Genomic DNA, 13,434 nt, shown 5'->3' on the forward strand with positions numbered 1-13,434 from the left:
AACAACAAAACACATGCATGCAGACATTTCATCTCTGAATGAAGCCCACGCTCGGCTCTGAATGCTGCCGCCCACTGAAAGCTAAAGATTGAACCCAGCTGACCTTTGAGGACAATCTCCAGCTTGTCCCTCAGAATGTCAAAGATGCTGTGGCGGGATCTCGTCTCCGGGATGACATGTCTCTCCAGCCAACCCCCGCAGGCATACTGGTAGAAGTTATCACAAGGCTCCACAGACTTATCCATGTTCTGCAAGAGCCGAGCAGCTTGGAGGCATCACAGAGGTAAGAGGGGAAAGAGAGGCAGGAGGGTGAAGATCCACATGTGGTTAGAAAACTGCGTTTTGCAGAGATTGTTTGCAAAATTAAACAGCAGGAGAGTGAAGAAAAAACAATCCCTCTCACCTGCAGTAACACAGTCCGCAGTTGTGCACACGCTGTTGGGGCTGGAGCGAGACAGCTGTCCTGGAAAGAAATCAGTGTCAACATTCATGAGAAAGCATGCAGAGACAAGGAAGATGTTGTTGTGTTAAAAAGCTCATACTAAATAGATCTATGGTGTAGTCTGTGTGTGTGACGGGCAATGTCTGTGTCAGCAGTGACTTTGTTCTTTCACTTTTGTGGGGCACTGCTGATCAGGCAGTACAGGGAATTACTGTATTACAGTGAGTATCAGAGGTGCAGGCTCCAATATGACACCTGCCAACCCACTTATCACACGGTGCTTCTGTCTTCAGTTTACAAGCTTAAGGCGCTCACCTTCACTTGTTGAGCTCCCCGACACACTCGTCTCGTTGGATTGTTCTGCATTGGTCGAAAGAAACAGATTTTTAGTCAGGACGACTTCAGTAAGCATGGGAAAACATAATCAAGTCCTTTGCAGAGTTGTATATGTGTTTGCAAGTCCACAAAAGATCATCTATCCTTTCAAAAAAACAAAAAAAAAGCCTGCAGTTGCAGTTCCCCACTCAAAAGTTAGGCTTCTGTGTGTATAGAGGATATAGAGTATTATAGGGCCAAACCCTTAAGTAGCATTAACCTTTAAAATGGCTAAAAGGGTTAACCGATGACATATAAGCATCAATATTGCATTAAGCATCTAAAAGCATTTCTAGAGTCAGGATCATTTCCTGTGTCAATGCCAGCAATAAAGACAGAGCAAGAAGACTCTTGTCATTAGTGCTGCCATCTGTAATGTCTACATCTTTCCTCAGTGAGCCATTACCTTTCACAATCGATGTGTAGAGAACTACCAGCCCGGCCAAGGCACAGCTGACCAACAGCAGCAGCACAGACAGACCGATTTCTGCAACAGTCCAACGACGCTTTCCAGGTTTACTTGTTTTTTCCATTATATCCATTTGGCTTTCGGATTTGCCCATATTCCTCCTGACTGCCGGCTCTGTGGAAAAGACACCGTTGGAGTGTGGGATGGTCCAGGCAGAGAGCTACCAGTGTGTGTGTGTGTGTGTGTGTGTGTGTGTGTGGGCTGTGCAGTGATCCATCAGTAAACTGCCAGCTGACCTGCAGTGAGTGAGCTTCAACTGCTGAACACCTACAACAACTTCACTGACAGGAGTTGTGAAACCGTTTGTTGCACAGTTTGTCACTCGACATGATATTCTTTTGAAGCAAAGTATATCGTTTCAGCACAGGTTACATTTAGTAAATTCTTTACATAACTATTTTTTGAGCCTGCTGAATCCACTTAGTTGGCCTCTAAAAGTCATGTCAGCCTTGATTAAAACTAAGTGTATCAAAGTTATCAAAGGAATTGGGAAATTAAGTAGGAGATAACTTGCAATGCTTTACTTTGGTGTTAAGGACACCATCATTGGGGTTCAACAATCATTTTAAAGGGTCATAAGATGATTAAAGGGATAAGAAATAAAACATAATATTTACATGATTTAAATGATGTTTCCTTTTTCTGACTTTCCTTTGTCATGTGAAATATCCAATGCTACTTCAGTCTTCTCAAAATCTCGTGTCCACACTTCGACCAAAGTCTGTGACGAGTAGATGTTCCTTTATTCTATTGGCCACTAGCCAAAACTGGCTGGAAGCCTCGGACATAAGGAAGACATCTTTGCGTTATGAGAGCTGGAAGTGTACAGTAACTCTGATCTGTAAACTAGATATAAATGAGTGGAGGAGACCTGTGCTGCAGGCCAATATGAATATATTAAGTTTATTGTTCATTTTGCGAAGGTAGTTTGGTAGCTGTCTTTACATATTTGTGTGTGTAAGCTAACACTCTGTGTTAAATCACTCACTCATTACTTTCTCTTTCCATTCTGTGTTTGAGACAGATATCATCTTTACTGAGTTCTCCCAGTTTTATTAATATGTATTTGTCTCCATATGGCCCAGTCCTTATGTCAGTGTCCCGCCTGTTATAGTGATTAGTTTTCTAAAATAATTATAGTTCTCCAGGGCCCAGAGGACCATTTATAATAACCTCACCACATTCAATACATTTTGTTCAGTGTATGCGTTCATTTGGGACATTATTTCCCACTTAATCATTGTGCTCCATCCGTTCGTTGTTAATATAGGATAGAGAGTCGTTGTGTATATTTAATGTAACATTTATTCTAGAAACAATTTGGAGAACAGTAAACGCATGAAATATTTGCCCAACACACACACGCATACCAGGCCTCTAGCCATGAGCCTATACTTCAAGAGAGCTCATTTCTATGCACAATAATGATGTATCTGTGAACACAATATTGCAAATGAGCATTTGTTCAGAAGACAAAACGACAATTACCCGTGGTTTTCTGCAGCATTGCTTTGCATCTATTCACTCTGCAGCACCTGCTTCTCCATAACCAGCCCCATTGCCCTATCATTAGGCCTGACAGGGGACGGGCTGTAAATCAGAGGTTCACACTGCTGTGCTCCATTAGCCCTTCCTGATGAATACTCATGGGCACATATCTGGCACTACAGTGATGAAGAGCAGGCAGGGGCTTGTTAGAGCTTCACTCACTGACATCCTCAGCATCATGCTGCACAGAGACGGTCTCTGAGGCTAAATCCAGTTATACTGCATCAAAGACAGGCCTCACTTTATGGAGAACTGAGCAATAATGTGCAGTGTACTGTGACAATGCAAGGTTTGTTGTCCAATAGGAAGAGTTAGTTACATCTTTAAATGTCCTCAGATGTTTCTGTTTCATTTTGCCCTGTTTTCGGGATACAGGCAGAATTCAGGCATTTCAGATTGTATTAATAAACAACCACAAACCCCATGAATATTAAGTCCATGGCTTCTTTCCATTTCAATACAGCAATATGACAAAAAGGTTTAAAAAAATAAAATGATATCTTAGGGTTTTAAGCATTGGTGAAATGGCTTTACAAAAAGGAGTTTTCTTATTATTTTTAGGCACATTCTTATTATTATTTAGAGTAAAACTCATCAAAATCTTGATAAATGTGTCTGTTATTATGACCAAAACTGAAATCATCAAGCAGGTTGTCAATGTCAGAGCATGGTCTACGTGCTATGTTAATGGTAATTATACCATTATGATGACATTGGCCTTCATGCCTGTCGTATTAATGGCAGTCTAAGAAATTAAATAAATGATGGGAGTTCATTTCTGTATCATGAAAGCACTGACCCTACTGAATGCCATGTTTTTAATTTCCCTGAGGTTTCTTCCATTTTTCCCCCTTTAATTATGGAGTTTCTTTTGGGAAGTGTTTCCTTGTGCGGTGCGAGGGTCTGAGGACAGAGGGGGTCGTATGTTGTACAGTCTGTAAAGCACACTAAGACAAATGTGTAATTTGTGATATTGGGCTGTATAAATACATTTGATTTGATTTATGAACAACAAATAAAGATTTACATACTATATAGAACATACTATATAAATAAAGTATTATCCTTGTTATTATTAACTTATATAACTTTAAAGCTTTGTAGCTATAATATAATTACACATTTTATATATAAAAAAAAAAAAAATATATATATATATATATATATATATATTTATTTATTTATTTATTTTTTATGGCTGGAGTGGTACTTTTTCTCATGTTTTCAGATTGTCCTTCAGAGTTCCACCAAACACAAATTTAGGAAAGCCTCGGTGGAGCCTGAGAGACAAATCCCAGTGCCAAAAACATGAAAAAAGAAAAAAACATACTTACAGCTGCTCATTGCTGTGAGTGCAAGGTAACAGTTAGTACATTTGCATTTTTATCAACTAAAACAGAAAGCCGGCAACAGAAGAAGAAGCTGCAGTGAAAATCTGCTTCTCTTCCTCCGGCAGCAGCGCTACACAACATCCTTCAGCTTTATGCTCGTGCACCACATGTGAGGCCTCTGCATACGATGTATCCCCCCCAGTTAGGGGTCTGGCCAAGAGGGCAGCATTAAAACCATGTTACAACAATAAATACAAACAACATTAACAGACTTAGACGCATTATTAAGGTGGATAAATAGGTATACTTTTCCAAGACAATCTAAAGTAATGCAAAAAAACAAACATCTGAAGGCAAACATATTGACCAACAGGAGAAAGGGGACTGTCTTAAGTCGGGGAACCAACATCTACATCATGAGAATGCAGGATATATAGCTTTTGATTTCTACACATGTATGCACACAGATTTATGTAGAAAACTAATTGCAACTCTGTCAACAAGGAGAGGAGCATCCATGCAAAAAAGCTACCGATTCGTTCAGTGACACTGATGATTCAGCTCAGCTCGAGGACTCAGTGTTGATAATGTGGTCGTTCATGTACTGAGAGACTGACCTAAAAGAACAATTTTCTACCAACAGGAAAAGTAAGCAGGTAAGCTTATTATATGCATGAAATAAGTGTTAACATACCAGCAGCATGGTGTAAGCTAACAGGTCAGAGGTTCAGTGTGTCAAAGAAAAATCCCTTCTCTAAAGGGAGCCCAACCTGTACCGAATGTTTTCAGTTCTCCTTGTTTTAAGCACATTAATTAAGATTACGTCCAGTGGCTGGTACTGTTCTTCTCTGAACTTACTGCTCCAAACAAAACAAGGATTAACTCGCAGGTCAGACTGCCAACACACTTTCTCTAGTTCTGTATTACTCGCTTTCCACTGACCGTATAGTATACCTTCAAGTCTATAGTACAGCTCAAAATCTTAGAAAGATATTTTACAAATCTGTCATGGGACTGCTGAGGATCTGACATGAGTGATACCTAAAGGCTGCAGTTTCAGGTGGCTAACTTTAACCACCTTCACTTTGGTGCTTGGCAGCAAACAGGAATCTAATCTGAAGGATCCAAAGGCTTACCTTTGTATGTGGATGGTAGAAGTCCCTTAGCCGTTTCCCCCCACAGCTCGCTAATATCTCAAACACCCCTGCTGAGCATCCACTCAGAGCTGGTGTGTAGAGAAATGAGTCTGTGCTGCGGGTTGAAGGAGACGTTATCCAGTTCAGTGTGCTGCTCAGGGAATGAGTGAGGCAGCAAAGAGAGAGGCAGAGAAAGAGACGGAGCGAGCGAGCGAGCGAGGGAGGGAGGGAGAGGAGGCAGATGGGAGGTGATAGTACTGGATTGTTTTCAATTAATGTGCAGTGATAAGATGTTGGGGATTTGTTTTTTATGAGGGGATGCGGTTGGTTATGATATATGTGTATCTCAAGGGTCAACAGGATGTGTTACAGTGAGCATCAATTTCCCCTTTTTCCTCCCTGTGGAGTGTCCCCAGCTGCTGAGAGGAAAGGGCAGAAAACTCTGGAAAGCTTGCAGAGGGATAAGACAAACATGTTCCCAAAGCACTCTGCAGACGGATACTCTAGTAACAGAGTTTCTAAACCTCTTTGAGCTGTTTTTATTATCCCTAAATAAAATGAAAAATAAAATGGATTCATACCCTCCTGTTACCATTAAAACAAACATCACTCACTGTTGCCCTCGTCATCCCTCGCTCGTCTCACGTCCAGGAAGACTCGTCTTCAGGGAGATCTCGGATGGCCGAGGTGTTTCTCGGTGGGGCTCTGAACCCTGGCCTGGTGTCAGATTGAAATGGCATGGCGCCCAGACTCATTATCAGCCTGATTAAGCACACTAATTAGCTGATAATAAAAAGAAAGAGTGTGTGTGTTGGCTTATGTGCACAGACACCCAGTTGCTCAGGTGGCTGAGAGTAAACAAAATGTTGTTGATCGAACCCAATAAAAGAACATGCATTCAATATGTCAAAGATCCTTTTTGTTGCTCATCATTTAAACGTGTTGAAGATTAATGTCGCAGAAATGTTTATAAATGAAGGAGCTTGCAGTCATTTAACAACAACGTGACTGATGGAGCGCAACACGGCGGGGAGCCAAGGTTTGCAACCGAGTTAATAATTTATTCATAGATTTTGTTTAGCAGAGAGGATGTTTCCTCTCATATAGTCATTGTGTGAAATGCAATATAATTAATTTCTATCTAGCATCATATTCCTCACTCTTCATCATTTGGACTCCTTCAAGGAAAAGCATGTTGTTTCACACGTGTCTTGTTCTACATGTTATCCCTGCAGGAAAGTACAGAGATGTACTTACAGGAATTTAGAAAAGGTCAAGAGAGAGTATGTAATCAAGCATAAGAGTGTGAAGTCATCTTTCTGTCCCTCTGACCTATGAAGTCATCCCAAAAGCTTGGTGCAGGTACTCTGCAAACAGGAGACTCATACATCTGCTCATGTCACTGCTGCAAAGTGTCACAACAAGTGATGATGGACCCAAGTGCAGCACACAGTTAACCAAGGATAATTAGTAATGACTTTTATTTGTAGTCAGGAGTTATAGCCGAGTAAACAGATCCACAGCGGGATGATAATAATCCACAAGGACGAACCAATATGTAGCAGGCAAGGGGTAAATCGGGGCCGGGCAGAGGGTCGGGAAACAGGCCAGGCAGGTTGAAGGAATCCGGTCCGGGTCGAGAAACAGGCGAGGCAGACAGGTCAGGGGCAGGCAGGGTCGGCAACGAGAGATATGTTTAGGGAAGAGCGCTGGAAATACTTGCATGATGCGGAGTGCGCTGGGTTCATGACTGGCCAGATTGTTCTGTCACAACAAGTCAATGATGGACCCAAGTGCAGCACACAGTTAACCAAGGATAATTGGTAATGACTTTTATTGGTAGTCAGGGGCAGGTTATAGCCGAGTAAACAGATCCACAGCTTGATGATAATAATCCACAAGGACGAACCAATAGGTAGCAGGCAAAGGGGTAGATCGGGGCCGGGCAGAGGGTCGGGAAACAGGCCAGGCAGGTTGAAGGAATGCGGTCCGGGTCGAGAAACAGGCTTGGTCAAGAAACAGGCAAAGCAGGCAGGTCAGGGGCAGGCAGGGAATAAAACAGGAAACCAAAATGCAACCAGACTGTGACACAAAGTGTCATTACAATAAAGTAAAAATTCAGATATATTCTTCTGAAAGCTGCTTTTTCTCCAATTCGCAGGAAAGCATCTGTTCTGATTAATGCACTTCTACTGATTTCATTCAAAGTAAATCAGTGCTTTTAAAGGGATGGCTGCTTTGGAGCTTTTTCTTTCCCTCTTTCCCGTCAGAACGACGTTGTGCTGGTTTTTTCTTGCATTTCCAGGAGTCACAACCTTTTGCTTTCTTGCTTTATGCCAGCTGTGTTTGGGGCTTCCTGCTCTGTGTTGCAGAATTTGTCAGCTAATGCGTGACTTGTTTCATTTTGTCATGATTATTATCTAACTTCAAACAAGCTGCTCGCAAACATCAAATCTTTACTTTGCTGCAGTCTGGATATTGTACGTTATATACTCGAGTGCAGACAGTATCTTCAGGTTTTTGCAACAGTAAATTACGTTTAAGTAAGGAACTTCATATTCGATGTTTGTTCTCACGCAGGCCGTAAACAAATACTGCACTGTCTCGGTGATTAGTGGATCTGAAAAATAAGCTTGAAAGCTTTTTAATTAGGCTACTGTTGATGAATGCTACTGTACGCATTTGATGGAGACGGCTGCTCAACTTTGCTAAAAGCCTGTGGCAGTAAATGTAATGTGTGCTTTGAAACTGAAGAGAAGGATGTTGTTGTTGATAACAGATTATATGTTTTAGTAAAAAAACAAAAACATCTCATAACTACAAATGATATCAAATTACAGGTTGCGCAATATGGACCAAATGTTTTTTGTTCTGGTTCCAACAGAAGACCTAGATATGAAAACATCATGTTCTTATTTATAGCCAGATTAATTAATTAGCATTCAACATATAGTTTTTAATTTCTCCTGTTTTTTTTGCTTTTGCCTGAAATCACAATTTTTAAAGCTTGCAGCTTGACAATAGTAGGAATCACTGCTTTACATGCTCCTCTCCCTGTTAATTATGTCTCGTGTTAAATGCTGTCGGATTAGCAGTCAGCATGAGCTTAACCAGCCCAGAATATTTGAGTTTTTAATTGCAATGCTTAAAGCCAATGCCGTTTGAGCTAGAAGCTTATTTATTGTGACAATGAGATACTATCCTACGTTTGTCCTTTCTTACAAATACTAACAATGCTATAGTGGGTTATGCAAGGATGGTTTGCAGGATGAATTAGAGGCATTGATTGTTGTTTGACCCAGGTGGCCGCTGAGGCGGTCCGTCGGTCCTTGCACACTCTCTGTCAGCTCAGTGGCCTTGTGTTAGATTCATTGTCGTCCCTCACCCCGAAACAAAGTCTGTGATTAACTGGTATGTTCCACCTCTGTTGATTTACCGCATGTGTTTAATAGGCCTCAGTGAAACGCACAGGTCATTAAGCACAGCAGGGACATAAAAGCCCTGATGTGAGGTCCCTCTGCTGACTAACTCAGAGGAACCGGACCTGAAGTAAACCTCATGGTGTTCAAATGCGGGCAACCACAACGTGATGGCTGGGGTCACTTAGGACATTCTCACTCCTCACTCTCACTCAGGACAAACCTGTGTGTGGCCGGGCATAATTCTTTGTAACAAGAAGTAAAAACTGGCCATTTAAAAAGAAAGAGTGATCTACTTATGCAGGGCCTGCTATAGGGGAAAAAGTTAAAGGGGACATATTGTGCTCATTTTCACAATCCTAAAGAAAAGTTCATGGACCCCCAATCAGTCTTTGACATTTTGAATGCCGGACTTTGGACATGGAGTATTGTTACGTTGTGGTATTGCTACTTTCACTTAAGTGATGGATCTGAATACTTCCCCCGCTACTGATAAGTGTTTTGTGGTTGTCTTTTTTTCAAGCCTGTGATCACAAATGCTGCTTGGATGGCTTTTAATTCAAACAATATTCTATTAACGCCACATGAATTGTTTTCTTTGGTCTCCGACCCCCCTGGATGGGGTCTTTTCCTCTCCACCCATCCCTCAGGTTGTAGCAGCCAGGACAGCGAGGTGGAAGGTCTAATCCTCCTTATCTTAATGGCATCCACCTCTATTGCTAGAGTGGTGGGGACAATCGACCTTGTCCCTTTCTTTATCAGCAAAAACCACTTACACCCCCCCACACACACACACACACACACACACACCTCTCCATCAGACTCCTCGGCTGGTCTTTCGCTCTCTGATAGTACCTCATCTCGTTGTGCTTTGTCACAGTCTCACCTAACTAGTATTTATTTAGAGATGCCTGTTTCCAGGAAAATAAATAAAGCTTGTTGGAAGACGTGGCTGCTGTTGAAAAGGACTAATGGCCTATGTTTTCAACAGAACCACAAGCTCACACACACACACACACACACGAACACAAAGCACACACATGGTGAATGTGTACCTTGGCTTCGGGTTATTATCCTTTGCCTTCTCATAGGCCCACTGCGACGATGGCCGCTCTTCAACAAGAGAGTCAAAAGAGACTTTTCAGATCAGATAAAAAAAGCAGAGATGGCTGCAAGCAGCGGACCATGGGGTAATACAAAGTTTTCTTTTCAAAGCCCTCACACTCTGGTATCCCTGTCCAATTGCTCAATTCCAAATAAGTGAAGACATTGTGTTTGAACAGACATACTGTACTTTCAAAGTCAACAAGTAAAATGAAACTCAGTGTGCTTTACTTTAAAACAATATTTACTCAGCGGGATCTCGACTGAACAGTTTAACTTTAGGTAAATATCACCATTAGCTCAGCAATTTAAATGTCACTGCTTTTGCTTATAATGTTTCCCTCTTTCTCCTCAACTGGAAACTGGTGATAGATTTCATTAACTGACAGAACATTTCAGGATACAAAAACTAATGGCTGATAATCCTGACGATAATTACTGATGATTTCTGATATTTTATTGCATTATTCAGGAAATCCTGACGTTCGTGTCCAGTTCTGTGTCTTCTACTTTACCATAAGGAAGATAAATAGTATTTTTTAAAGAAAATATTTGGGTGCATTCAGGGCAAACAATGTTTATTCCAGCAGTGCTCTTATTTACACGTTACTAAATGAATTGTCGCTTTTTAAACACAATTTCCAAGGTTGTAAACGAGGCTCATGGATTTCTCTCAGCAGTCAGACAGAAGACTTTTCAAAATTGCCTGCAGTCTAACAAAACAATGTTTGAAAGTATCCAAAAACAAGGTGTTCAACCGTTTAAAAAAAGGCTAACTATTTAGAAATTCAAGTTTTTTACAAGACAATATATTGTATGAATCACTTTCCCTCTTCATGGGTGCATATAGATGATTATGGTTAAATTCTTCTTCCAAATGGCTGACATTCGACTAATTGATTTTCTGTGTATCACTTTTAGTGTGTAAATAAAGTCTTGGGATTAATCAGGCGGTGCATTGTTCTGTCAGCTGTTGGTCTAGCTAAACTACAGACCCAGCATATTGTTTTTATATATAACAGATTAGGGATTTTTTCCCACAGTATACAGTTAACCCCCTAAATGTACAATATAAGGCAAACACAATTAATTACACTGAACAAGACAGAACTCAGGGCAGGACACAAAGACACATGACAAACGTAACAAAAATCGTTGATGTGATTCATTTTCCGATCATTTTTGGCACCAAAACACACATTTTCCTTATATGATATTTTGTTGTTCAGCAGAAATGTGAGTAATTCTGCTTTTTCTTGTGTTTTTGTTGTTGTTGATGTGTCCGTTATCTCTGCCTAATGAACGATGAAGCGTTCTAGCAGCAGGCAGTAATTGCATGGAGCCCAACAGTGGGGGTGTAATCAGAGAGACAGGGAGGAGGATATGACTTCATGACTGCCACCGTTTAATGATAATGGGGTGCAACTCCACACCACTGTGGTCAACTAATCATACTGGACTGGCCTGGACAGCTCTCAATGCAAACGAGCTGTGACTGGAATACTGAACAGCAGCTCGCCCACGCAGTTACACACCATTCGCTCCACGGGGATCAGGCATATGATTATGGCTGTGACCCTGCACCACCTGCAGCCCTGTCATTAGTGCCACCACGGATGGACAGGTTTAATGTAAATAAACTAATGTCATCAAGCCACCCAGCAGAGGCTGTACTGTTGCCATTTCTTACCAGCACAGATTGTCCTTTGCAGTGGGGAGAACATTACAATATGGTGATCCACCAACTATCAGCCTATATATATATTCAACAAAGGAAGTTAGCAATAACTGATGACTTTTACCTGGATCTACTATTAACTCTGCGTTCATGCATCGGATCAAATACGTTCAACTTTGATAAACTGTATAAAAATCACTTCAAACTTCACTAATCAACCTATCAAAAAGTTAAGATGGAGATTTCACATAACAAAAAAACTAATTACAAAATGCCTGTGACGTATGTTCTTAAAATCAGATACTCTTTACAGAGACGGGGAACATATTGTTTGCTCAGAAGAGTGTCATGAAATATGTACACAATCATATGAAAATATGGAAATATAAGTGGAACAGTGCTAGTGTATCGAGTGATACGTGCAAATGGTTAGCCAAGCACCAAGCTGAGTTGGACCCCTACAGCAGCAAACATTTGGTGGCATATATAACATCTGGTATTCCGACTGTTTTTATAATCCACAAAGATGAAAACAAACAACAACAAAACAAATGTTGCAAATGTAATTTAACTGGATGTGTAAACTAAGAGAAATATGTCATCCACACATTTGATCACACAACTTCTGCTGTAAGTATGAATGTCAGAGCCGTCTGGAACTGCAGGATGATTAATGTTTTCTGTTACAGATGTGTTCAGCTTTTCTCTTCACTTTTAACCACTTACTTTTTACAGCTGCACTTATCAATAATATCAACATTTCCAGCAGCAGATCAAATCACAATGTGTGATATTGAAGGTTGACAGAGAATTGTCACCTGCCTCTTTTAGCTCATTGCTTTTGGTTCACTCTCAAAACTGCCAACAACCTCGTTTCCAGATGCAGCAGGCAGCTGTTTACAGCAGCAACAACAAAAAGCCCTAATAAACCCATTGTGCACCACCAGCCCAGAACCAAACGACAGACAGAAAAAGTTAGCAACTAACATTAGCTGGTGATAATAGTGGAGCGTTTAGCAGCTAAAGAGCCAGATATTTCCCTCTTGGGCTTTGTAAAGACCACAACTGCATAAATAATATATTAGGGCCCGGGTAGGAGAAAGACTTCTTTTTATTATGCATTTCAAGAATGAAGACGATGTATTGAGAATAAAGTCGAACATTCAGTATATGCACTAACACTAGTATTAAGGTTTGTTCTCAAAAGTTTCATCTTTATTCTCAACATTTCAAGTTCTCAAAATGCAAAAAACAAAAGTATTCCTCCTCTGAATTATTTGTTCTTATGCCGCGCACTAATACTGAAAGTTCGACCTTACTCTTGACTTTATTGTCGACATTACGACTTCTTGAAATGCAAAATAAATTGTTTTGTACAAAACAAAGCTTAAAGAGAATGAATATTAACCTAGTATTGCCAGGTGGACAGAAACACGAAATCCAATTGAATGCGAATGTTTCTACTGCGGGACGTGTAAATAAATAACCTTTTGCTGATGCGTTCGGGATAACTTTATAAAGTAAAACTACAGCATGTTGTTGTGCACCAAGTGGCAGAAAACAAAAATAAATCCAGGTTTTAATGCAGTTGTGACCAAAAACACCAAATTGCTTCTTTGATGGATAACAATGTCAGATGTGACACACAAACATACACTCAGTGGCCACTTTATTAGGCACACATGGGAAATCTAATGCAATCCAATGCAACAGCTCTGCCATATTAGACCCTAGTCTATAAGTCTCTGGCCAGCTTTTGTTAAAACTTTCAACAGTGTTCATTCAACTAAACGTTTATTTCTGTTGTAAACAGTTATGGTGTTGTACTAGACTGCATTATATTGAAATGTGTTCATAATATTCTTCCCCGCGTTTGAAAATGGGGTGTGCAAAATATTAAAAACATCTTCCAATTTAGTCAAATTCAACCTC

At 40.6% G+C, this 13,434-nt stretch overlaps 1 protein-coding gene across 3 annotated transcripts in view; it reads right to left on the reverse strand.

The window, feature by feature from the left end:
• mmel1 (membrane metallo-endopeptidase-like 1) overlaps positions 1 to 13,434 on the reverse strand; it is a 28,894-nt gene that overhangs the window by 11,662 nt on the left and 3,798 nt on the right. For 2 of the 3 annotated variants that reach the window (XM_029431863.1, XM_029431866.1), the window contains 4 exons: positions 1,224 to 1,400; positions 758 to 802; positions 404 to 463; positions 104 to 265 (listed from right to left, as the gene is read on the reverse strand). In XM_029431863.1, coding sequence (XP_029287723.1) covers positions 104 to 265; positions 404 to 463; positions 758 to 802; positions 1,224 to 1,380 — 424 coding nt within the window. In that variant the 5' untranslated portion in view covers positions 1,381 to 1,400. Of the gene's footprint in view, positions 1 to 103; positions 266 to 403; positions 464 to 757; positions 803 to 1,223; positions 1,401 to 5,301; positions 5,453 to 13,434 lie in introns of those variants that run through there. The other variant, XM_029431865.1, reaches the window with a different exon arrangement.

Source organism: Cottoperca gobio, chromosome 5 (assembly GCF_900634415.1).
Source record: "Cottoperca gobio chromosome 5, fCotGob3.1, whole genome shotgun sequence".
In the NCBI taxonomy this organism is placed as follows: domain Eukaryota; kingdom Metazoa; phylum Chordata; class Actinopteri; order Perciformes; family Bovichtidae; genus Cottoperca; species Cottoperca gobio.